This window comes from Cyprinodon tularosa, unplaced genomic scaffold, assembly GCF_016077235.1.
Source record: "Cyprinodon tularosa strain WSP-4 unplaced genomic scaffold, ASM1607723v1 ctg1359, whole genome shotgun sequence".
Classification (NCBI taxonomy): Eukaryota; Metazoa; Chordata; class Actinopteri; order Cyprinodontiformes; family Cyprinodontidae; genus Cyprinodon; species Cyprinodon tularosa.
In genome coordinates, this window is record NW_024038177.1 from 41,521 (window position 1) to 67,097 (window position 25,577).

Sequence of the window (25,577 nt, forward strand, 5' to 3'; positions counted from 1 at the left end):
AAAAAGAAAGCAGCAGACAGGACCCCGCTGCCCCCGCAGCGCCCGGCGCGAAAGCATCATGATCCACCCCGCTACCCCCCCCCCCCCCCTGCAGTCAAACACCAAGTAACCCTCCACCCCCAAATTGCCCCCCACACAATGCACCGCATCGCGCACCACCGGCACCAGTTCCAACAAAGCGAAGCAACACCCTGGGGGGCATCCCAAAGGGGCCCCATGACGCCCGCAACCAGCCCACAACAGACACACTTGAACCCCAGCCGCAGGCGCGACCACCCATGCACCGCCCGGACGACGCAACCACGCCAAGCGCCACAGCCAACTACCAAAACCCGGTGCCGAAAGACGAGGCACGCCCCGACAGCCTGCAGAACCGAAGCACCCCGGCCTGCACCACAAAAGAACTGATGCCTGGCACCCAGCCCCACCCAGCAGCAGCACAGCTACCCGGCCAGTAGCCCACATCTGCCACCACGGAACCCCCCAAGAGCACCGCACGCGGCCGCCGAAGGACCACCCATAGGCGCCCCAGGCCTCGCCCCGATGGGGGCAACAGACCTTAGGGCTAGACTCGCCAGGCACCCCGCTCCGAGCGCCCCACCGAGCCCCCCTGGACCCAAGGACCCCCGAATCAGCTCCCGCGCCCCATAAGACGCGCCACACAGTCCACCTCTACACTAAGTGATGGAGCCGATCAAGGGAGCCCAGAAAGATCGGTCTGATGGGGATGCAGATGCTGTCTCAAGATTAATATGATCCAACAACAGATCTCTGTACTGATTGATGCTGAGTTTATCCTTACTGTTCCAATTCATGAGGATAGTTTTCGTTGCGATACATAATGCAGTGAAGGCCATGCAAACTGATTTTTTTCCCATAGAGCTTCCCTCAAAGTCACCCAGCAAGCAAACTGGAGCGGAAAGTGAGATTTTACAACTCAGGCACAGTGATAGGTCCTTACATATCTGTACCCAGAATCTCTGAACCGGCGTGCATAACCATAACACGTGAAAATAATTGTCAAGTTGATTGCCTGTGCACTGTGGACAGATGTTAGATTGCACAAAACCCATCTTGAAAAATCTTTGACCTGTATAGTGCAGTCTGTGGAGGATTTTGTAATGTATTAATTGTAAATTGGGGTTTCTAGTCATGTTAAAAGTTCTTAGACATATATGAGCTCAGATGTTTTGTTCAAAGCTGACTGAAAAATCCTCCTCCCATTTAGTAATAGGAAGAGATATTGTATCATCCAGTTTAGTCACTATCTGTATAATTTAGACAGTAGTTTGGGGGGGTTTAACTCTGGGAACTATGCATGAAACAAGTGGAGATGTATGACAATTGCCATACTGCTACACTTGTGAAAGTAAAATCTGTTGGGCTCTTTTTGGCATCAAGACAATTATTCGTATTGCCACATTGCCAGACAGGACACTGTTAAAAAAAGAAAAAAAAGAAAAAGTTTATCACATTATTGTTTTGTAGAATGTCAGGGTTATTCCAGATGGGTGTACGATTGCACGGGATAAGTGATGACTTTGTTATTTTTAGAAATTCCCACCATGCTGTCAGGGAAGAGCTGATGTTAATATTTTTAGAAGATGGGTGCCGTTTGATCTTAGAGCTAATAAACGGCAAATCTGAAATTATGATATTACTGCATATTTCCTGTTCTGTGTCAGCTGATTCAACACATCAGGTAGACTACTGATGTGTTCGTTAACAATCAGAGGAGATTATTCTTCCCCTCTATTCTAATCTGCTTTGTTGTAGCTTTTACTGGTTCCTTCCTGATAAGGTCAGATGAACTTAGATGACCTCTGATAACTTTCTTTTGATTACGTTGAGCCACACCTCATGCTGAGGGATGGCTGAGATGGTCCTACATTAGTGTCTCCAAGAACTTTGGTTTGTCTGTAAAGCAGTGTCTAACTCCGGGGAAAGAAATGTTTTGTAGGTCCTTTAATGTGTCACCTGTCAGTCCTAGTCTGGCCAAAGGTCAGTGGTCTGGTCCATTCTGTGGTTCAGGAAAGGGTCGACCCATCATGAGCTCATGTGGGGAAAAAAACATGAGTAAAAGTTACCAACAGTCTGAATGCAAGGGGCTGAGAGAAGAACAGATCATATGTTGTCTGCCCCTTTCACAAAAAATTGTAGATAAAATAAGTTTATGTAGCTTAAAGTACTTAAATTCTTAACTTTGTCACAAACCATTGAATTATTCAATAGTTCCAAACTAACCCAGTATATTTACTTCCTTATTTTACTGTACTCTTTATCACTTTTGCACCTACAGAAGTCCAAACACACTTCTCCTCAGCAGAGGAGGGAGGGAGGACTGTGTGTTTGTGTCAGTGGACTCCATCAACGGCAGCTGCAGCTGCTCTGAAAGTTCCATAGCAATGCAAAATCAAAATCCACAAACAAAACCAGTATAATAGTTACAGCTTTTCCTTCCTCAAAATTACAGGCTTATGTTCAAGTGACACGTTTAGCAGTCTGGGCCTTTGTGAGTAATTATATTATGTTCTGATACTTAAAGATGTCTAATGCCCAAATATTGTTTTAATATGAACACACGCCCTACTAGCTGTGTGTTACAGCAATAAATGAAAGACTGATTCGAGCTCAAATAGTGCCTCAAATGTAAATTACTATTTTTATTATTATTAGATAATATTATTTCATGGCATGGAAATGATTTCAGAGACACTTTCAACCAGTGTATATAAATATCAAACCTATGAACTGTTAAGATGATCTGATTAATTTTATTTTTGGAGAGTTACATTTTTACATGCAGCTTTATTGTTTAAAACCTCATTAAACCACCTTTCCATATATTCAGTCTATGATGCTGCAGGTACTAATGTTGTGTAAGACAATTTTATCATTTAATTTTCCTGATTCTGACTGTGGTACAGTTCTAGACTGAATGTCTGAGGTGGAGGAGAAAGCAGAGCAGCAAGAATATACCCTGACAGAGTTTCTATCCTCAGCGTCTTTTACTGTACCTAAGCTAGACTCAGCTAGACGTGAAAGTAGTGATGTTTTACTTTCATGGACAGAGGAACAATCAAATTTCATCCTCCATTGTTCAGTTAGTGGGTTTTTATAATATGAAACGGATCCCAAATGGAGTAAAATAAATTATCAATGAAGTTATTCTGAAAACTACTTATAATTATGGGAGATTTAGGTTAAAGTGCTTTTTATTCTATCCAGAATGAGCAGTAAACAAGTATTGAAGCCGTCTTAGTTTCTCCGGGTCCAGAGATTCAAGAGCAGTTTAACCTCAGATGGAGTGAAATAAATAAAAGACCAGCTTTTGTTCACCTTTGCAAAGGGAGAGGAATTGCAGCCAGTATCTGGAAGCAACACCCTGTCCTTCTCCCCATGCAGACTTGTTTTATTTATCTTTATCAGGGAAAATCTTACTATTCTACACAAACACTCCCACAAGCAGATACACACTATTCATACTCCCTATAGTTTCTGTCTCCATATATGGAGTTGTTTCCGGTATTTCTGCTTCTGCAAAATCAGCTCTTTCTGCGTGTGTGCGCGAGCAAGGTCACTCAACCGTCTTATATGCACATTCCATCCTACCCTTTGCAAGCAGGGCCTAACACCTAGGAACAGTAAATTTGCTGCCCATCTTTAGATTATACATAGCATATACTCTTCACAAGGCATGTATCTGTTTAGACATAAAGTAATTTAACCCGGATAATAATACATTTAAAGATATTTAAGATAATACATAGCAAGGATATGTTCATTTATTATATCCTTTTATTTCAATTAACCTTTCAAAGGTTATATAAAGTTATTAGAAATACAGGCGTAACTTCCTGAAGGACTGGTGGGGACAGTCCCCACCAATAATCTTGACTTTTTTCCCCCTATGCACTTTAGCCAAGCGTAACAGAGATTGGGTGCAGCTCACTGTATTCACGCTGTTAGTAATTGTTTTTTTTTCTCTCTCACGCCGCTCCCGTGTCCGGCCTCTTGGTGTAACATCATCGGATCTGTCACTTTGACACATATGATTTAAGACGTAAAATTATGAGAATAAAGTTGTGACATTATGAGAATAAAGTCGTAACACCAACTAAATTTTTGATAGGCATTATTAAAATTGAGATATTTGGAATTCTAATTTAACTAGTCACAAAATAAGTAGTTGATATCTGTAATTATATTTCTACTAGCAAGAATTGGATTTCTGGATATCTGTTATATTATATTCATTTTTGATATCTGCAATAGTAATTATGAACAGCAGTAATTCTATTATGGAGATCTGAAATTAGAATGAACCCTAGTTAGAATAAATTTTGAGATAGGAAGAATTTTTAATTAACACAAGTTTCAGATATCTGGAATTAAAAGTCCAATACACATAAATGGGAAATGTGACATCAGTTGTACTAATAAGAATTACATTTTAGATATCTGAAATGTTTAATTTTAGATAGGAATAATGTTATTTTAGATGTCTGAAATGTTCATTTTGACTATGAAAAATACATATGAGACATCTGGATGACATATTCAGTGAAGCTAAAAAAATGTCCAAAGGGCCTGGTTTAGAAGTGAGTAAGTAAGGAGAAGTTTAATATACAGTTTGCAGATTAGCAGGACACAGTAGTTTCAGGAGAAGCTGTTGGGCTGTGTGTTTGTTTTCTTTGTTGCTGTATGAACTTGAGAGTTAGAGTGAAGCCAACATAGCTGTTCACTAACATGGACTACTGTAAGCGGCTGTTTCGCTAGCTAGTAATAGTAACTTAAAGTGCTACAGAAGATTGTTACCAGACTGGATAACGAGAGACAGACTCCATATAGTCACTCTGAGGGCCAGCATCTCTCAGAGGACCTCTGGCCAGTAGAGTTAGAGCACATGGAAGCTACACAACTTCATCATTCCTGACCTGCTATTTCTAGTAATCAATTTCAGGTCCTTCCGGACAAAGGAAGGCATATTGCCCGGTTTCATCTTTGGAAAATGAGGTGTACACAATGTACTGATTTTAACTTTAATATTTTGCTCTTTAAGTGAAGAGGCTCTGGACTGTCAAGAAAGTGGTACTCCTACATTCATGAGCATATGCACAGGCCTGCAACGTGCAGTATAATTCTGCCAGGTTTAGCTTTAGTTTTTACAATAGTGGGTTATATAACTTGTGTTTTACACTGTGTATGCAGATTTATTGTGCAGTTGGAACCCTGCTCTATTTTTTCTGTTTTGCCTGAAACCCAAAAACCTGTCATATTATTATTTTTGCCTAATTAAAGGGGGCTATTTTGGTTTACTGTACCTGGTATGTAGTGTAATTACTTTTAGTAGTGTGCAATGTCATTTGATACAAAAGTATTGGAGAGATATTAAATAGTAAGAGGGCATACTGATGCAAAGAACCCAAAACTCACATCTTTACTAACATTGCTTAAATGAGGGCTACAGTAAGAAGAAGAAAGTATAAAAAGGCTCCGCTCTGCCTAGAGAAGCCGGAAGGAGGATTAATAAACCTACCTTAGCACAACACCGGTGCAGCAGATCAAAGATGAGGCTCTCATGCTGACGTGCACCATCCTTTGATTAATATAATCCCATCACCAGTGTCCCAGGTAGAGACTGGAAGACACTTTAAGCCACACTTTCAAACAGATGGCTGAACAAACTGTTGTGGATCTTTCTTTGCTGTTATTAGGAAGCTTCTACTGCTGGTTTAAAGACTGGGCATCTATACTAGGGATTGGAAATAAAAAGTTTGAACAATTCCAGGAGAGTTAAAAGGTTTGAACTGGTTCTGATTGATTATCTATTCTCAGTTATCTATTCTGTTTTCTGACCAAGAATAATTTGGTCTCTGTCTAATCTGCTTGTGTTCTTCAGATGTTAATGAGCACAGATGCTGGTGACTATTTGCATTTTCTTCAATATTCTGAAAGTGTTTGTTTCTACAATCATGTGAACTAAAAGGTTGTTGTTTGTTTTATTATTTTTTTACATTGTTAGGATAACTGGTTGCTTACAGATCATTAAAAATCCACACTCTCGGACAGTAAGAATTGTCAGAAGCTCAGAGAATAGGACTCAGAATTCAGACGAGAAAGACAGTAAAACTTCAAGGAGTTTATTGAAAAAGCTAGGTGTGGCTGCTCATCAGCTGGGGCAGCTTCACTGGATACACTGTGGGGATGTGGACTCAGATCAGTTACTTTTGAAGCTCAAACGGGAAAAGACAATGAGGTGAAAGTCACCAACCTGGCAAAGTTCAGTCTGTGCTCAGGAGTAGGAGTGTAGTCCAGAAGAGCTGAGCTCCGCAGCTTGAAACTGAGCCCGAACCAGAGATCCACTTGTGAAGAGGAGCAGCAACCAGCAACAGCCGGAGTATACAGAAAAATCTAGGGATCAAGGAGGGATAATCCAAGCTGTGGTCAGAAGACAGGTCCAAGGTCGGTAACAGGTCAAATTCAGAGAGACAGAACCGACAAAACATAGCAGAACATGGGTGGCCAAAACTCAGAAGTCTGGGGGCAGAAACAGGTCAATTTTAGACAGAACAAACATATATAGAAAAATGCCAGAACTAGACTCGCTGGGAGCTAGAATAATCTGGCACCTTGGGTTGGGAAATGTTGGCATAAATAGCAGAAGAAACAGGTGGATCTGATAAGACATAATTAGGCTGGGTAGGAGCAAAGTAGATTAGAGGAGGAGGAGTAAAACCCTGCCTATGGTTCCAAGATCAAGAATATCTTATGGCCTAATAATATAAATAAAGGTATAGGGGATGATGTTCTTTTTCCAGGTGGATCATCAAATTAAGTGGCCCTCCTAATTGTCAATAATTATCATGATATGCAGCCCCTTTGGAAATGAAAACTGTTAAAAACAGAATGCTGCCTCCTTGGTTTAATGCAGAGCTGCGCACTGTGAAGCAAAATGATAGGAAACTGGAGAGAAAATATCGCTCCACAGGCCTACGGAAATCCTACCTAGTCTGGAAAAATTGTTTACTGCTGTATAAAAGCACCCTTTGTAAAGCAAGTGCAGCATATTTCTCCTCATTAATAGAGAAGAATAAGAAAAAAGAATAATCCCCCCATGTTAAGCTGGGGGAACCCTATCTAACAGGGTTTTTAGGCCGTCAGATACGGTTCCCCCTGATGTCATTTATGTTGAGTTGCAATAAATGCTAAATTCTTTGTCGTCCACTCTATTCAACTGGCTTTTGAAATACACTGCAAGAAGGTGGGGCACCTGTGGTGAGGGTTACGGGGGCGAGAAACACAAAAGTAACGCAATAGTTATTTTTACTAGTAACTAGTTACTTTTATTGTGGAGTAACTCAGTTAGTAACTAAGTTACTTATTGAGAGAAGTAACAAGTAACTATAACTAATGAAATTTTTCAAAGTAACATGCCCAACACTTATGCAGACAAAACAAAAGTTATAGTCTTTGGATCAGAGTCTTTGAAAAAGATGCTGATTAGTCAGTCACTTCATTTGGATGGGATTAAACTGATTTCAGATAATCAGATAAAAATCTTGCTGTTGTTTTTTATCAGGACCTGTCATTTAAATCCCATATCAAAGAGGATTCTAGAATTTCCTTCTTTCATCTTCGGAATATTGCAAAAATTAGAAATCTCCTGTCCAGGGGTGATGCTGAGAAACTAGTACATGCATTTGTTACTTCAAGGCTGGACTATTGTAATTCTTTACTATCAGGAAGTCCACAAGCTGTAGTTAAAAGCCTTCAGCTAATCCAAAATGCGGCAGCCAGAGTTCTGATGAAAATGAAAAAGAGAGATCATATCTCTCCTATCCTGGCTTTTCTTCATTAGCTTCCTTTTAAATCCAGAATAGAATTTAAAATCCTCCTTCTCACATATAAAGCCTTAAATGGCCAAGCTCCATCTGATATCAGAGATCTGATTGTTTCTTATGTCCCTAACAGAGCACTTCGCTCTCAATCTGCAGGTTTACTAGTGGTTTCTTCTTTCTGTCTCTAGAGTTTCTAAAAATAGAATGGGAGGCAGAAGTTTTAGTTATGAGGCTTCTCTCCTGTGGAACCAACTACCAGTTTTAGTCCGTGAGGCAGACACCCTGTCTACTTTTAAGGCTAGGCTTAAAACTTTACTTTTTGATAAAGCTTATAGGGTTATCCTGAGCCATCTCTGTATTTATGCTGCTATAGGCTTAGACTGCTGGAAGGCATGGGGACCCCAATTTCATCATTCTGCTTCATTATATCTCTATTCTCCGATTCTTTTGTATTTCTTAGTTTAATCTCTAATCTTCTTAATACTTCACGGCTGGAATATTGTAAATCTTTACTATCAGGAAGTCCACAAACTGTATTTAAAAGCTGTAGTTTTTCTGACTGTCACTGGCTTGATGTGTTCTCTTCATCCTGTGACATGGAAGTTGGCTCAGAATTTGTCTGCCTGGCTGTGTGTTTCCTGGACCGGGCCGCCTTTTACAGCTGCTTTTTGTATCTCTGCTTCTGTCTCCTTGAACCCCAGTCGGCCTAGACAGTTGGCCGCTCACACTGAGCTTGGTTCTGCTGGAGGTTTCTTCCTGTTTTTCCTCTTCACTGTCACTACAAGCATGCTTAGTGTGAGGGATTGCATTCGAGTCAATGAGTCGATGCAATCAAAGGGTTTTCCTTAGATAGAAAATTTTGAATCAATTTGAGTGTATGATCTGGTGAACTGTAAAGTGCCTTGAGATGACGTCTTGTTAATTGGGCTATATAAATAAACTGAATTGAATTGAAAGTTTACGTAAAGCCATCTTACGTGCTCATGCCCATTTTCACTTACCGATGGTGTGTCTGACATAAAAAAAAGTGGAAGAAAGTGGAAAAAAGTGGAAAAATTATATTGCAAAATCTTCTTTTGGAACGTAAGCTTGTATGAGCGATGCAAACAGTAACTTTTAAACAGAGCGTGCACAATGAGAAATCAGCTCGTGCAGACTCAGAGTTTTGCATGTGCATATTTTTATTAAAGTTGAGACGGCAGAGGTGATTTTTTTAATTCGCAGAATCCTCCACTATACCTTTAATACAAGACAGGGAAATAGAGCCTGCAGGATGTTATTGGTCTGTTTTGCTAAAATTCAGTGTAATATAGGTTTGATCATTACCTGACTCATTAGTGTAGTCAGAGTGATGAGGCAGACAGTTCTGGACAGAACCTATGTTGAACGGAGCAGATTGATCATATTAGGGGATGGTTGTTGAACCTCTGATCCCAAACTGAGCTTATCCAGTTCATAAAGGTGATCCATCAGAGGATCAGAATGAAAAATGGTCAGAAGTTCTATAAAACTGGATCTAGAGACTGTCATGTTTGGCTTCAGGTGCCTAACCCACATGCAGAACACTCCGAGACAGGATAAAAGTTCAAAGGTTTATTTAGAAGATGGAATACAATAAATAAACAGATCCCAAGGGTAACTTGTCTGGTCACAAGTGGGTTTTGAAATGCACACAGAGTTAACAGGTCCAGGACTGGTCACGAGTGGGTTCACTGCAGAGGGGAACAGAGGAGTTAGTGGAGGTCCAGGTAATTTGCAGGATGAGAGTGTGCAGGGCTGTTCCTGTACAGGAGTTGAGCTGAGCGGCTGAGGGGGGAACCTTGAGGGTCCAGAGGCTGTCGGCAGGCTGAGGGCTAGGCAGAGGCAGAGCTTGGTTTGAGTGTTGGCAGATAACCGATTAGAGTTTCCCTTCCGGTTTCTTCAGAGAGCGGGCAGGCAGGTCTCTGACAGGAATAGTTTTCCATTGTTCTTCAGAGAACAGACAGGCAGATTAACGGCAGAGATACTCTTCTGGGTTTCAGGTTTCAGACAGGTTCAATCTAGGAAGCAGAGAGGAGAAAACAGATCAGGTTCAGGTTCTGGTTTTCAGGGAGAGAGAGATTCAGACAGGCAGGTTGGCTCAGCCTTGCTAACTGTAACTGGCAAACACTCTGGCACAGGAGAGAAGTCCTCTGCCTCCTTAAATACAGATCTCCTGATGAGCAGATGATCGACAGGTGGTTGCAATCAGCTCCGGCTCCAGGAGATCTAGTACACCCTCTGGTGGAGAAAGTGGACAGACCTCCAGATCCCAACAGAGACAGTAATGTCATGGGTTCTAATAGGGATGACTACAGTACTACTAATGGGTTCTACAGTCCAAGTGTTAAGCGTTCTGGTTGTGATAACATTGAGCAGAGAAGTCTAGTCAGTATTTGATGAGGCAGTGCACAGACAGTGCTCCAACTACGCTCCTGTTAACCTGGATCCTCTGGTTTTACACTTTCCTAGAATCAATCTAATGATGGAGATAAAATGACTCATTATTTTCTGCAGAGATGAGAAAAGGAGATTTGAAGCAGAAATGTCAGGCTGCTGAAATTCTATTCATTTCTGTGCTCTCAGTACCAGGTCTGAAGAGGATGCTCACTGTTGTCCATAATCTTCCTCTTTGTGAAATCATCTCCCGAGGTTCCAGAGGAGTTCTTAGAACAGAGCCGACCTTCTTTATCAGCTTGTTAACGCTAGAAATCCCACAGATAATAGAATTTTCGTCAGCCTCCAGTCCCCCCGCAGTACTTATCAACTCATGAATCCCTTTTCAGATGTAAATGCCCCATTAGCGCTGTGGCTGGAGAACCATTCCACCCCCTTCAGTTTCCGTTTTAGCTCAAGTCTCTCTCTTTGAGACTGTTTTACCTGAGAGCAGGGGGAGAAAAAAAAATCATATTTGTAATTAAATATAACTAGGTCTACGTCATCAGTGTCACCAACACTGCAATGATTTCAGCGGAGCCACCAGCGCAGCGATCAGATGATAACTGATCTGTACAATGAAAATAGCTGGATGAGCTGGAACGCTGTAGAGAGCAAAAATATTTATTTAATAATGACCATTATTTATTTAGGGGGAAATATAACTCAAGGCTTTTACGGATTAATAACTCGTTGGCAGATTATTTATTCTACAAAACAGACACTAGAGCAAGGCAGACAGTGAGCTACAACTGTAGTTTCCTAAAAGCGAGTCTCCTATCGTGCTGGGAGAACTACATTGGATCCTATGGGGAGCTCAATGCTCCAGAAATGCGCAGGAGAAGTGAACTCTGCAAGCTTAAAAATAATCAGAGAGAAATATTCAAAAGCGTCACCAAGGAGAGGTGGATTAGTATCACATGTATTGGATTAGAAAATAATACTTTTCTGAGGAATTTCCAAAAGCCTAAATGACAAATGGCACCTCTATTTTATTATTAGAATAAATATAAAATGAGTAATGACTATACTATTGATCATTGTAGTGCCTCCAAACTTGTAGGATACACAGATAACCTCATCTAGTTCACACTACAACTCTTACTTTGGGAAGATAGGCCAAACTTAATTTTTGGAGATTTTTTATTTTTTTATTATAAGCATATAATAGCTAATATTTACACTATAAATCATTGTAGTGCCTCCAAACACAGATAACCTCATCTAGTTCACATTACAACCCTTACTTTGGGAAAATGTGTTAAACTCTATATTTTTAGATTTTCCATTGTTATTATAAGAATAAAAAAGCCAATAATTACTTATGACTTAGACAGATTTATTTTTCATTTTGTGTACACAAGTGTAAACAAAAAGAAATTTCGTTTAGAACAGCTCTAGACAATTTCATATTTTAAAGTGCAGCTTCGAAAACAATAATACATAAAAAAATAGTTATATAAACATATGACTGTATATTTACAGCTTTAACATAAAACTGTAGGCCAAACTGTATTTTTGGAGATTTATTTATTGTTATTATAAGCATATAATAGCCAATAATTACACTATAGATCATTGTAGTGGCACAAAACTTGTAGCACACATAGATAACCTCATCTAGTTCATACTGCAACTCTTACTTTGGGAAAATGTGCTAAACTCTATTTTTAAAGATTTTTTCATTTTCATTCATTTTCATTATAAGGAGGCCAGGTGTGTAATCTCCGCAAAAGGAACCACAGCACTGAGCGTTGTGTGCACTGCATAAAGTATACCTGTCACAAATGCAGGAAGGACTAACTTTGGGTTTGTAAAGACCGCTAGATGAGACAATTGTAGCTTCATATGTAGTGCTTTTACTTGGGTGAAATAAATGTCACTGCTATACTGAAATCATACTCTTTGTCATTCCCTAAGCTGAAATGTTGAATGACATGAAAAGGCGAGAACAGACAAAACACAGTTATTCTCTAAGTTTCTTTCACATAGAGAACTTTGCAAATTAAATGAGTCTGCTGGTGAATGGACAATATAAATAGGCTCTGCCTTGCCTTGTTGGAAAAGCATGGTTACGACCTGTTCTCAACTCAGGAACTAGGACCCAAATCATATCTGGTTGTTCAATAGGTTTGCCTAAATAAAAGATTTAGATATGACTTATCAAGCTATTCCTGCAAAAAGGTCTGATGTTGTAGGGGAAGGTAATGAAAAGTGTTTGGAGCATGCTCTTGTTCTGATGCCAGTTTGTTTCAGCCTTATCCAGTCTCCTGTAGAAGGGCTGGTCATGTCCCAGGTAATTTGCCTTACAAAAAGGACAGTTAGCAAGGTAGAGTGAATACACTAACTTGAAGAGGGGAGGGGGGCTTGCAGGAAAACTGGAATTCTCTGAAACATCTAGTGTTAAGCCTTTTTAAGTCATTTGCTCGGATACTGCATCCCATTTAGTCCACATATTGACATGGCTCGTATCGTCTTTTTTAGGTGAACGGATCAGAACCCGGCCGTTCAGACATTAAATAAGATCAGATTTGTGTTACATTAGCCTGCTTTTTGTGAAGTCTATTAAAGGCTCTCTGTGTCTACACCTTGGAGCTTTTTCTCTCCGGTTCTTTTCCATGACAAGAGATCACTTGGGACAAACACGTAAATAACACTTCATAACTTATATGTATTGAATAAAACTGAGACATGACAACAGATTTTGATAGAAATTGTAATCTTACTCAAATCAGAGAAGTTGTCTAGAATTACAGAAGACAGCTGCACACCGGGCCCACCTCTCAGAGGGTGGCCCTGTTTAACAGTTAAGGAGGCATTTTATATATCTCTAGTTTGACACATTATCACATCATTACATCACACACAATAGCAGATGAGGAGACATCCATTGCTCCAACCTTATCAAAATATTACAATTTGTTCTTAGCTGAAGGACACCATTCTCATTCCATTCTCAAATCTTTACCACATATAGAATGAAAATTAAAACTGTATATCTGGACAGAGGAAATGTCTTAATTAGATAAACTGTTGTGGAAAGCATCAGTTCTAACTGGAACTGTTCTAACTTCTAACTGGAACAGCAAGCTAATATTGAGGAGTAATGAACTCAGAAATCATTAATGATAAATATCCTACCAATACATCCAATGTTGGAATGTGTTAAAAGACTCCTCTGAGTCTTCTGAACTTTTTGTCATCTATTTCTTCTTGCAGTTGATTCTGCTTGTGTTTTTCTGGTTGTGGATTGTGTTGCAGCTCTTCTCTTTGTCCAACACAGACTTCTCATGGAAGAGACTAATAAACACACCTTAACATGGACCTTCACACGTCATTAAAAAATGTTTTGGTTCTGCTTGGTTTACTACTTTAAGTTTTTCTGAGACTTTAGCTTTCAGTCACATTATTGTCACAAATCTTTATTCATTATTTTAGTTTTAAACTGTCTCTCCAGTTGCTTCATCACGTCTTTTATTGTTTGTTCAGATTGAGGAACTGCAGTTTGTCGGAGATTAGCTGTGCTTCTCTGGTCTCAGCTCTAAAGTCCAACCCCTCCCATCTAACAGAACTGGACCTGAGCAACAACACCACCCTGAAAGATAGCTGAGTGAAGCAGCTCTGTGGTTTTTTCCAGTCTCCCCTTTGCAAACTACAGACATTGAGGTCAGTCACCATCCTTTACTTTAGTGCTGATATTTGTGATGGTAACATTGCATTTACACTAAACTGCAGACATATGGCTGATATTCTACTGATCCACACTGAGTATCTTCAAGCTAAAATCAGATTTCTTCTTCACTGCTTCGACCCAGTTAGTTTATTTTTTTTTTCAAACTTCCTCTCAAGCTGTCTGTCTGTCTGTCTGATTACAGCACACTAGTTCCATTTATTAATCCTTGAGGAGAACAGATGCAGTTTTTTCTAATGTTCTGTCTGTTCTGGTCAGACAAAGGATTTCACTACCTAACAATCAAACATCTGGGAGTGATTTACATGAAACTAGGAAAAAAAAACACAGTCTGGAGCAATAAGAGGGATGATAAATAAACTTGAACCTTAATGAGTCTGGTTTCCTTACAAAAAACACCTGACCCTGGAATACAGCTTTTCATTAGTCTCATTGGCTCTGGTTCTTCTTCCCTTCCTTCATTCTGGTTCTGATGAGGTCAGAATATTGTCAACCCTGTTGTGATTTTAAGTTCAATGCCTATCCAGGTTGGATGCCATATTTATGTTGTGAATAACTGTTATATTCAGTTCCCAGCTAGCTGGTACTTTATATTTCTGATAGTTTAAGATGTGTATAGCCCTCTCCGGCAGGTGTGGTAAATATCTTATTTAATCAGATATTATTTCAGCTGTTATATATTGTTAATGAACACATGCCTACTAGCTGTTTTTTAGGACAATAAATGAAAGAGTAATTTGAGGTTAAATCATGGTCAAAGAGTTAATTCTGCACATACATGGAATAAATTCACCACAACTTCTGTTCAAACTATACAAGTTTCTTAACAAAAATCATTCAGCTCCAAATCAAACATATTTAAGTTTAAAACTTTTAACTAAAACTAGTGAAACTCAACTAAACTAAAGTTTAGTTTGAAAACCAAAGTTTATCTGGATGAATTTGGGATATGATCAAATTAGCTTTTCAATAATTTAGAGAAAAGGGAATGTTTTCAGAGCAATTCACAATGCAAATCCATGTGGTGAATAAAACATTATTTGGCGAAATAATCTTATTAAATAATAATTATTTATTAAATAATTTGCTTAATCAGGAACCAATAACCTTTAGTTAAATGATTCTTTACCCTCTTTGAAATAGCTAGCAGCAAATAGAAAGATGATTCCATTAGATGAGTCTTGGTCATAATTGGTAACCAAAATGTAAACAGCATATGAGGACCACATGGACACTAATGTCATGTCAGTGTTTAAACCCTTAGTGAAACAAAGCTTTTCCAAGCTTCAACAACAGCTGAAAGCATATTATTGTAGCATATCATGCGGTCCATGCTGTTAGCTTTGTCTTTACTCATCACTAAACACATGAACTGATCAAAATCATCAAAAGACATTGTTTGTTCTGTCCCTAATTGTGCCAGACCTGCAAACCTTTTGTCCATGTCCATTTGGAAGGCTTGAGTTTTCATCCAGCAGTGAATCACAGAGGCTCACAAGATCCAGGGGTTCTCCATTCTGCCTCTCTAAGTTCTGAAACTCAAGAGAAATGTGTTGCAAAAAGTCTGTTTTTCTGCAGTCTGGTTCTGAAAGGTCAACCATGGTGACTTATCCTTGATCACTGTAGAGATCTGGATGTTTGCCAGGATCTCAATTTTGGTGGAGCCCCTCCGACATGGACCCTCAGAAAGCTACATGAGAAAGAAAACTTAAATCCAGTGTTTTGTATGGTTTCAATGTCCTTAACACAGAGGGGGGGGTGGCAAATCACACCTCTGTGGGAGTTTCTGTGGAGGCAGTTGACTTAAGGGGGGGTGCAGAGATATTACAGTTGCTTGTAAAATTGTGTCTTCTTCTCTAATCATCATGTCAAAAGGAAATACGAATACTGGTTCCCAATGTCCAAAAACCATGATCATGGCATATGGCACAATAACTCCCATTGCTCAGCTTAGCCATCAGTCATTCAGGTGGAGATGGGTATGGGTTTCTATGGAAACTAAAGAGGTCCAGATCCAGTGCCAGACAGACCGCTACAGAAGATCATTCCTGATCATTTCCTGCCAACACCTACAACAACTGGTTAGAAATGAAATCTTATGAGTTACTGCAACTGATATCCCTTCAGGATTAATAAAGTTTTTGATGAATTGAACTGCGCTCAAAAAAAAAAAAAAAAGATATGGTGCTGGAGCCAGGAATAAAGCTCAAGAGATGCCACTGTTTTACTTGTTAAAGTCAATTTTAACACTAGAAGCCCCAGAGATATGAGAATTTTCATCAGCCTCCAGTCCCCCCAACAGTACTTCACAACTCATGAATCCTTTTTAAATAAGTAAATTCCCCATTAGCGCTGTGGTTGGAGAACCATTTCATCCCCTTCAGTTTTGGTTTTAGCTAAAGTCTATCTTTCCCCCCTGCTCTCTTTACCTGGGAGAAGGTGGGGAAAAAAATCATATTTGAGATGAAATGTAACTAGGTCTATGTCATCAGCCCAGCATCAAACGATAACTGATCTGTACAATGAAAATAGCTGCATGAGCTGGAATGCTGTAGAGAGGGAAAGCAAGGATATTTATACAGTAATGAACATCTGATGACCATCTGATGAAATAATGACAAATTTACTAGGGGGCAAATATAACTCAAGCGATCTCTCCTCTCTCCTTTGCTGCAGCCGTGCAGGCAGCATCGTGAGACTGCAGTAAAGTTGGCAATATATTTATAGATTCGTCTTTTTCAGATTAATAACTCATTGGTGGATGATTTATTCTACAAAACGGACACCTCTCCGGAACCACGGCAAGGCAGACAGCGAGCTACAACCATAGTTTCCTCGAAAAGTATCTGGTATTACACTGGGAGAATTAGACTGGTCAAAATGCAGAGCTCGCTCCTTCGCAAATGCTTGGGGACCATCTGCCAGCTGCAAAATAATTAGAGAGAAATATTCAAAAGCGTCACAAAGGAGCAGTGGATTATTGTCAAATTCATTTCAGGTGTATCTCATCTCATGTCTTTCATATCACATTTATTGGATTCGAAAATAATAACTTTTGAGAAAATTTCCCAAATCCTAAATGACTATCGGCACCTCTATTTTATTATTAGAATAGTATTAAATGAGCAATGACTACTGTCATGTTTGGATTGATGTGTTTGGGCCACATGCAGAATACACTTGGAAACAGGCAGATCTTTTAAGAGATTTATTGAGTGCTTTAACGAGGGGGAATCTGCTTCAGCAGACCGGAGCACAGCACAAGGAACCGGAGCCTTGGTACGTCTAAGAGAGTGAGGGGGCGGTTAACCACGGACAGAGCAGAGAGGAATGTGCAGCTGGACGAACGCTTACCTAAGAGCGGGGAAAGCCGAACTGGGGAGGAAGCGGATTGGACTCAGTGCTTGCCTGAAGAAGGTGATGCCGATTGTCCAGGTGACCAGAGAGCGGAATCCGGAGAGGGTCCTAGCAGCACTGGGAAAATCCAGGAATTCAGAACAGCGGAAGGAAACAGCTGGATGCCCGTGAGGGAGATGGGTCCAGAGGGGGGAACCAACTCGGAAGGAACTGGGGGAAACACACAGAGGAATCCACAAGGTGAGGGATCACGAGAACTCAAGAGGATGGATCTGAACATGAGGAGGTAACTGGGAGACAAAAAGGTAAGATTTAATACTCAAAGAGCTGACCAAGGCTAGAGACCGTGGTAGGTTAGCATACCACTACGGTAACACTCAGGCGTCCTCCCGCTGTCTGAGCGCAGTTCTTATAGAGTGCCCCGGTGCTGCAAAACCACCTGCAGATGTGCATGCTCCACTCACCAGTCAACCTGGAACACCTGTGGAGAAGGCAGAGTCCTGACAACTACACTATAGATCATTGTAGTGCCTCCAAACTTGTAGGATACATAGATAACTTCATCTGGATCATACTACAATGCTTACTTTCGGAAGATAGGCCAAACTGTATTTTTGGAGATTTTTGTATTGTTATTATAAGCATATAGCCAATAAGTACACTATAAATCATTGTATTACCTCCAAACTTGTAGGATACATAGAAAACTTAATCTGGTTCATACTACAACTCTTACTTTCACAATATGTGCTAATGTCTATTTTTGAGATTTTTTCATTCTTATTATTAGCAGGTAAGGTGTGCAATACCTGTAACAGGAACCCCAGCACGGAGCGTTGTGTGCACTGTATACCTGTCACAAATCCAGGAAGGACTCACCTTGGGTTTGTGAAAACTGCTAAATTGAACAGTGTAGCTTCATATGTAGTACTTTTCCTTGTGATAAATAAATGCCACTGCTATACTAAAATCATACTCTGACATTTTCTAAGCTGAAATGTTGAATGACATGAAAAGGAGAGACAAGATAAAATAAAATTATTCTCTAAGTTGTTCTTTCTTTCAAAAGTGAGCTTTGCAATGTAAACAAGTCTTTTGGTGAATGGACAATATAAATATGCTCTGCCTTGCCTTTTTGGAAAAGCATGGTTATGACCTTTTCTCAGCTCAGGAACTAGGACCCGTATGATATCTGGTTGTTCAATAGATTTAGAGATGACTTATTAATATATTCCTGCAAAAAGGTCTGCTCTCCATTTTGTTTCAGCCTTTATCCAGTCTCATGTAGAAGAGCTGGTCATAGCACAGGTTATTTGGATTACAACAGGGACAGTTAGCAAGGTGAAGTGAATACACAAACTGTCATGATGCTTTTAAGTGATCTGACCCACATTCAGGGGCCATAGGAAACTGGATTGAGGCCATGAATACAGAAACCAGAAGGTGTGGGTTTATTCAGAAGAAGGGCAACTAATTGGAGCACAGACAGGTGGGTTTTGGTTGGACCCTGAGGAGCAATTGAGTGGACTGCCAATTGGATTTGAACGAGTGTGTGGAGGTTTTTCCCCTGCTCAGTTTGAACACAAAGGATCGTTCCAGGGGGAGAAGGCCAAACATCTAGATTATAGGAAGGCTTCCTGCAGAAAGGCAAAGACAAAAAAACAATGTTAAAACTCAGTGAAACAATGGCTCAGGTTAGACTCAGCTGATCTCAGCTTGGCTAGAGTACCCAAACCTGGCAAACACTCTGGCATCGAGGTAGTGGCAGTCAACGGCTCAAATACTCCTCAATGATGAACCAACGAACCAACAGTTGTGCAGGGGGGCCAATAAGTACAGGGCACCACCTGGTGGTGGAGGGAGAGACAAACACAAAAAACAACCCACACAAACTGGATTCCTAACAGTACCCCCCTCAACAACCACCACCCCGGATGGGTCCAAAATAAAGGATCCAGGGATCCAGGAGCGGTCCTCAGGACTATTTACCCTCGCCGGAAAACAAGGTACTGCCACCCACGTCCATGGTGACGGGCGTCAACAATCCAGCGGACCGTGTAGGCAGGGTGACCATCAATATCCAAGGGGGCAGGGGGCTCAGCAGGTTGGCACAAGGGCCTGGAAAAAACAGGTTTCAGTTGAGAGATGTGAAAGGTGGGATGAATTCTGACAGTGGAGGGGAGACAGAGACGGAAAGCGGATGAGCCGATGGTCCTTTCCACCTCATAAGGACTGATGAAGCATGGAGACATCTTTCTAGAGATGGCCTTCAAGGCGATATCACGAGTGGAGAGCCATACTTTTTGGCCCGGAGAAAACGTAGGGGTGACCCTCCTACTGCGGTCAGCCCTCCTACGGTTGAGTTCAACCGATCGTCCGAGAGCCGCAGCGGTTCTATTCCAGACGGCCCTGCAGCGGCGGATTTAGTGCTGAACAGAGGGAACAGCAATGGCAGCCTCCTTGGCTGGAAAAAGGGGAGGCTGATATCCCTGAGAGACCTCAAAAGGGGAGAGTCCGGTGGCAGATGAGACATGGGTGTTGTGAGCATACTCGACCCATGGGAGAAACTGGCTCCAATCGGTAGGGTTGAAAGATGACAGACCTCTGAGGCTGGCCTCCAACTCCTGGTTAATGCGCTCGACTTGAGCGTTAGACTGGGGATTATAGCCAGAAGTGAGTGAGACTTTGGCCCCGAGGGCCGAACAAAAACCCTTCAAAACCTGAGAGATGAACTGGGGACCTGTATCTGAGAGGATGTCTTGGGGAATCCCATGAAGGTGGAAAATGTGCTTAACAAGGAGTTGGGCTGTTTGTAGAGCTGTGGGAAGTTGCCTCAGCCAAACGAGGTGGCAGGCCTTAGAGAAACAGTCGATAATGTTGAGAATGGTGGTCATACCTTTAGAGGTGGGTAGTCCAGTGATGAAATCTATCGCAATGTGAGACCAGGGTCTCTTGGGAATGGGCAAAGGCTGAAGTAATCCGGCAGAAAGCTGATGAGACAACATGCCACCAAAAACGTTGATTAATGAGAGCCACAGTTCGACTGATACCTGGATAAGCAGAAAACTTAAAAGTATGGATCCAGTTAATAACTCATGCACAAATAGGTGAAGGGACAAAAATTCTGTTAGGTGGACCTGTACCAGGGTCTGGCTCAGACTGCTGAGCCTGCTTAACAAGGTCCTCAATCTCCCATGTGACTTCCGCGACTGAACAGCTAGGAGGAGTAATGGGAGCAGGAGACTTCTCAGATTCGTCAGGGGCGAACTGTCTAGAGAGAGCACCAGGTTTAATGTTTCCACATCCTTGAAGATAGGAAATGGAGAGGTTGAACTGAGAGAAAAACAGAGACCAGCTGGACTGACAAGGGTTAAGTCTCTTGGCTGACTGAATGGTTCTTGTGGTCTGTCCATACCAAAACAGGGTAAGCCGCTCCCTTTAGCCAGTGTCTCCACTCCTCAAGTGCTAGCTTTATGGCTAAAAGCTCTCGGTCTCCAATGTCATAATTTCTCTCTGCTGGGGAAAGTCTGCAAGAGAAGAAAGCACATGTGTGTAACTTGTTATCAGAGTGTTTGAATGAAGTCAGGGAAAAGATCCAGGGTTCTTTATGGAAACACAACCATATTAAACATTTATTTAGTCCTCCTTCAATCCAACTAGGAAGCGACCGGTTTGCACAAGATGAACAGAACCCAAGATAAATGCTGGGATGTGTTTGAAGACTTTTCCTCTGAACTTTATCTAATCTATTTCATCTTGCTGCTTGTGTTGTTCTGGTTGTGGATTGTGTTGCAGCTCTGCTCTTTATCCAAAACAATATTTCCCTGGAGGAGACTAATAAACACACCTTGATCTGGACCTTCACATGTCATTAGAGCATGTTCTGGTTGTGCTTGGTTTACAACTTTAAGTTTAGAATTTTTCTGGTACTTTAGCTTTCAGTAAAATTATTTTTCTACATTTTTAGTCTTTGTTTTTTTCATTATTTTAGTTTTTACCTGCATCTGCTTCAACACACCTTTTATCCTTTTTTCAGATTGAGGAGCTGCAATTTGTCAGAGATCAGCTGTGCTTCATTGGACTTAGCTCTGAAGTCCAACCCTTCCCATCTGACAGAACTGGATCTGAGCAACAACAAAGACCTGAAAGATGGTGGAGTGAAGCAGCTCCGTGGCTTTCTCCAGTCTCCCCTCTGCAAACTACAGTCATTGAGGTGAGTCACCATCTTTTAGTTTACTGCTAATATTTTGGATGGTAAAGTTGTGTTGACTCTAAACTGCAGACATATGGCTGATATTTTACTTATCCACACTGAGTATCTTCAAGCTAAAATCTGATTTATTCTTCACTGCTTCGATCTAGTTTATTTCTTTTTCCAGTTTCCTCCCAAGATGTCTGTCTGTCTGATTACAGCACACTAGTTCCATTTATTAATCCTTGAGGAGAACAGGTGCAGTTTTTTCTAATGTTCTGTCTGTTCTGGTCAGACAAATAATTTCACTACCTAACACTCAAACATCTGGGAGGGATTTACATGAAACTTTAGGAAAACAGGATTCAGACAGTTTGGACCAATTGGAGGGATGATAAATAACCTTCCAATCTAATCCAATCCACTTCATTTATATAGCATGCACTGTAAATAATTGTCCTGTAAAATAACAGTAAAGAGCTGGCAGCAGAGACGCCAGCAATATACCGTTATTTTTACGGTATTCATCCGTAAATTGATTTTACAGTAGTAGACCGTAAACCAGAAATACGGTATATTTCTGTATTTCTATGAGTTACGGTAAAGAGCTGGCAGCTAGGACACCAGCGATATACTGTAATTTTAGGGTTTTCATACCGTAAATTGACTTTACAGTAGTAGTCTGTTTTCTCACTGTTTAATGATTTCACTGTCTAATACATATAAAAATAAATGCATCATATTTCTATTATTTGGAAATTACAATAATATTCTGTTTAAGTTTACTGTAGAGAGGCACAGTAGATACACAATAATTCAGTTTAGCAGTTTCCTAAAATATCAACCTTGAATACATGCAATCAATATAAGAACTTCATTATTCTACAGACAGTTGCTCAAGTATTATTATGAATATTGTGCAAAATAAGCAATCAAATCAAAAAGAATCAAAATAATTTATTTCAAAAGGCAATATAATATTGAATATTGTTACTTTCAAAAAATTGAGAAAAACCCCCCAGAAAATAAACCGTGTTGGGTGATGCTGAGAAGATATTTCAAGTAGCAAACAGAAACAGCTGACTAGCTGACTTTGAGCCAATGTCAATATTATTTAACATTGTCTTTTACACACCAACACAACAAATACAGAGGAAATAAAAGTTTAAACATTACTAAGACTACCTTAAAGTAGGAACATTAAGACCTTTTTGATTATGAGTAAAAACATTCAGCAAACCAGCATGTGTTTTTCCTCTTAAAATAGTCCTGTGAGATAGATTACAATTTTCCTCTAAACTCCACTAAAAACATGTATATTATGTAATCTGCAATGTATTTTCTGATGTCTGTGAAAATGCAGAATACTGTATGCAGAATTGACAACATGTGGAAAACAAACGTAAGAACATTTAGAAAAAGTGCATCAAGGCCATTTCAAATCTATTACAGTACAGTTAGAACATGTGATTTATACATCATTACAGTAATATGGATAAAAGAGAACATTTAGGGAAGAAACTGCACTTTACTTCTTAAAGTAGTCCTGTGAGGTAGTAGTAGTAGTATTCCCGGGAATCTGGGTGGGTGTGAACCACCCTGATTCAAATCTTGTGGATCCAGGAGAGATGTTCAGTTTGTTAGCCACTGTTCCTCTGCAGTATTATTCTAGTGGAGCCACTGTCAAACAATAACAAACAAATATTATACAATCAGGAATGTACAATATACTCTCCAAGCTAATGCTTATAAAACTAATAAATTGTTGTGGCTTAATGTGGCAATGCCAGATTGTCAAAACAACACATGGACAGACAGCAAGATTAAGGAGTACTCACTGATCTATGTGAAGTCCCATTCAAAGTCAAGGAGTTTCTTCAGGAGCATGGAGACGTGTGTGTTGACTGTGGAAGACTTCTTCTGGACGATCACACTTTTCTTTTTGGAGACAACCTTCCCCCTTTTGGCCTTTGTCCTTCTCTCTGGATTTATACCTATGAAGCGCCTAAAATCGTCAAAATAGTCTAAGATCAGAGTGGAGTAAAGTGACAGCAAATGGGATTCTAATGAGGTCCAATACCCTGTGTGTGTGCGTGTGTGTGTTGGGGGGTGTGCATGCGTGTGTGTAAGCTGTCATCCGGCTACTGTATATTATAGTTAACCAAGATTTAACAACAACAACAACAACAAAATAGTAGAGAAGTAGAGTAGAATATAGTAGAATATTGACTACCCTATTCAAATCTAAGCATCACTGATATCTTACATATAGCCTAGCTAGACAAACTCCTGAGCGTTAGCCTATATCAAACATTCTTGGCAATATAAATAAAATAGCAAACACAGAGGCAAAGAAAAAAAGATTTTGATTTACGTACCGTTAGATTTTTTTAGATGCAAGGCTGGAATCGTTTTGATGAAGACAGATGGTAGCACGTTGTGTGTTCTGCAGTCGTCTTCTGGAAATTTTTCAGAAAATACTGTAGTATCCCGTTATTTAAAACAGCCGCATACCGTTTACGGCCTCTATCCTGTTGCTCCAAGTTAAGAAGCCCACAATGCATTGCTTATTACAGTACTGAACTGTTAAACATGAAAACAGTATTTTAGTGTTGAAAATTTGCTGTAAATTTACAGCAATTGCTTACAGTGTGGTTTAAATAAACACAAGGTTTCCAAAGTGCTGCACAAAAAGATAAAATAACTAAAATAAATAAAAGTAAATAAAATAAAATAAAAGCACTGCCCGCACAGGATAAAAATATGCATGTGTATACATAAAATCAACATGTGTACATAAAATCAACATGTGTACATAAAATCAATACTCTACATGGTGTTAAAAGCCAAAGAAAAGAGGTGGGTTTTAAGAAGAGTTTTAAAATGAGACAGAGAGGTGGCCTTTCTAATGTGCAGCAGCAATGCATTCCAAAGTTTTGGAGCTGCAACAGAAAACGCTCAATCCCGTCTGAGCCGTCTACTGTTTATGCTCTAAAAACATTCTAAATTACTTTGTTTCGAGTAAATTCTGGATGCTACCCACTCAGGACACTTGGAATACATTGGACGAGCAGTATGGAGGAATATTGACACGTTTTTTGTGGACTTTTATGGACCTTTCTGTTTCGGGCACCGTAGACCTATGTGAATGTCAGCAGACAGCAAGAAGCCTCCCAGATCTCCAGATGCATTTGAGATATCAAAAAAGTACCCCAGAGTGTTGTTCAGCATGGGGGTGAGTAGAAAATGAAGGCTAATCATGTTTTGGGTGTACTATTCCTTTAAGCCTTGCTTTAGGCACTGTCAGGAGCAGCTGATCAGCTGACCTGAGAGATCGGCTGGGAGTGTAGGGGTGCAGAAGCTCAGAGAGGTAAATTGGGGCAAGGCCATTCAAGGCTTTAAAAGTAAATAAAAGAATTCTAAAATGAATCCTAAAATGGATGGGCAGCCAGTGGAGTGAAGCTAAAATAGGTGAAATGTGCTCGTACTTGCGTGTGCCAGTTAAAAGACGTGCAGCAGCATTTTGAACCAGTTGAAGACGAGCAATTGAGGACCCAGCATTCCCCACATAAAGTGCATTACAGTAATCCAGCCGAGTGGTCACAAAGGCGTGGATTACTGTCTCAAAGTGCTGTCTCTGAAGGACTGGTTTGATCTTTGCCAGCTGCCTTAGCTGGAAAAAGCTAGATTTTACTACAGCTTTTATCTGGCTGTCAAATTTAAGGTCTGACTCCACTTTTAGTCCACCCCGAGGTTTCTTATAATTGGTTTACAATATTGCGCTAGAGAACTGAGATCAACTGGGGGGGGGGGGGGGGGGGGGGGGGGGGGGGGGGGGGGGGGTCACAGATGTGCCACCAAAGACCATGACTTCTGTCTTTTCTTCATTAAAATTCAGAAAATTTAAAGACATCCAAGCTTTAAGGTCATGTAAACACTTTAACAGTGGTTCAACAGAGTAGGAATCAGCCTTTTTGAGGGGGACATACATCTGGCTGTCATCAGCATAACAGTGAAAGGAAATGCCATGTTTCCTGAGAAT

General features: G+C 40.4%; 1 protein-coding gene across 1 annotated transcript in view; it reads left to right on the forward strand.

The window, feature by feature from the left end:
- The window catches only part of LOC119778602 (NACHT, LRR and PYD domains-containing protein 12-like), an 81,963-nt gene that overhangs the window by 33,176 nt on the left and 23,210 nt on the right, over window positions 1-25,577 (forward strand). The window contains 2 exon segments of the mRNA XM_038277923.1: window positions 13,785-13,961; window positions 21,380-21,556. Coding sequence (XP_038133851.1) covers window positions 13,785-13,961; window positions 21,380-21,556 — 354 coding nt within the window.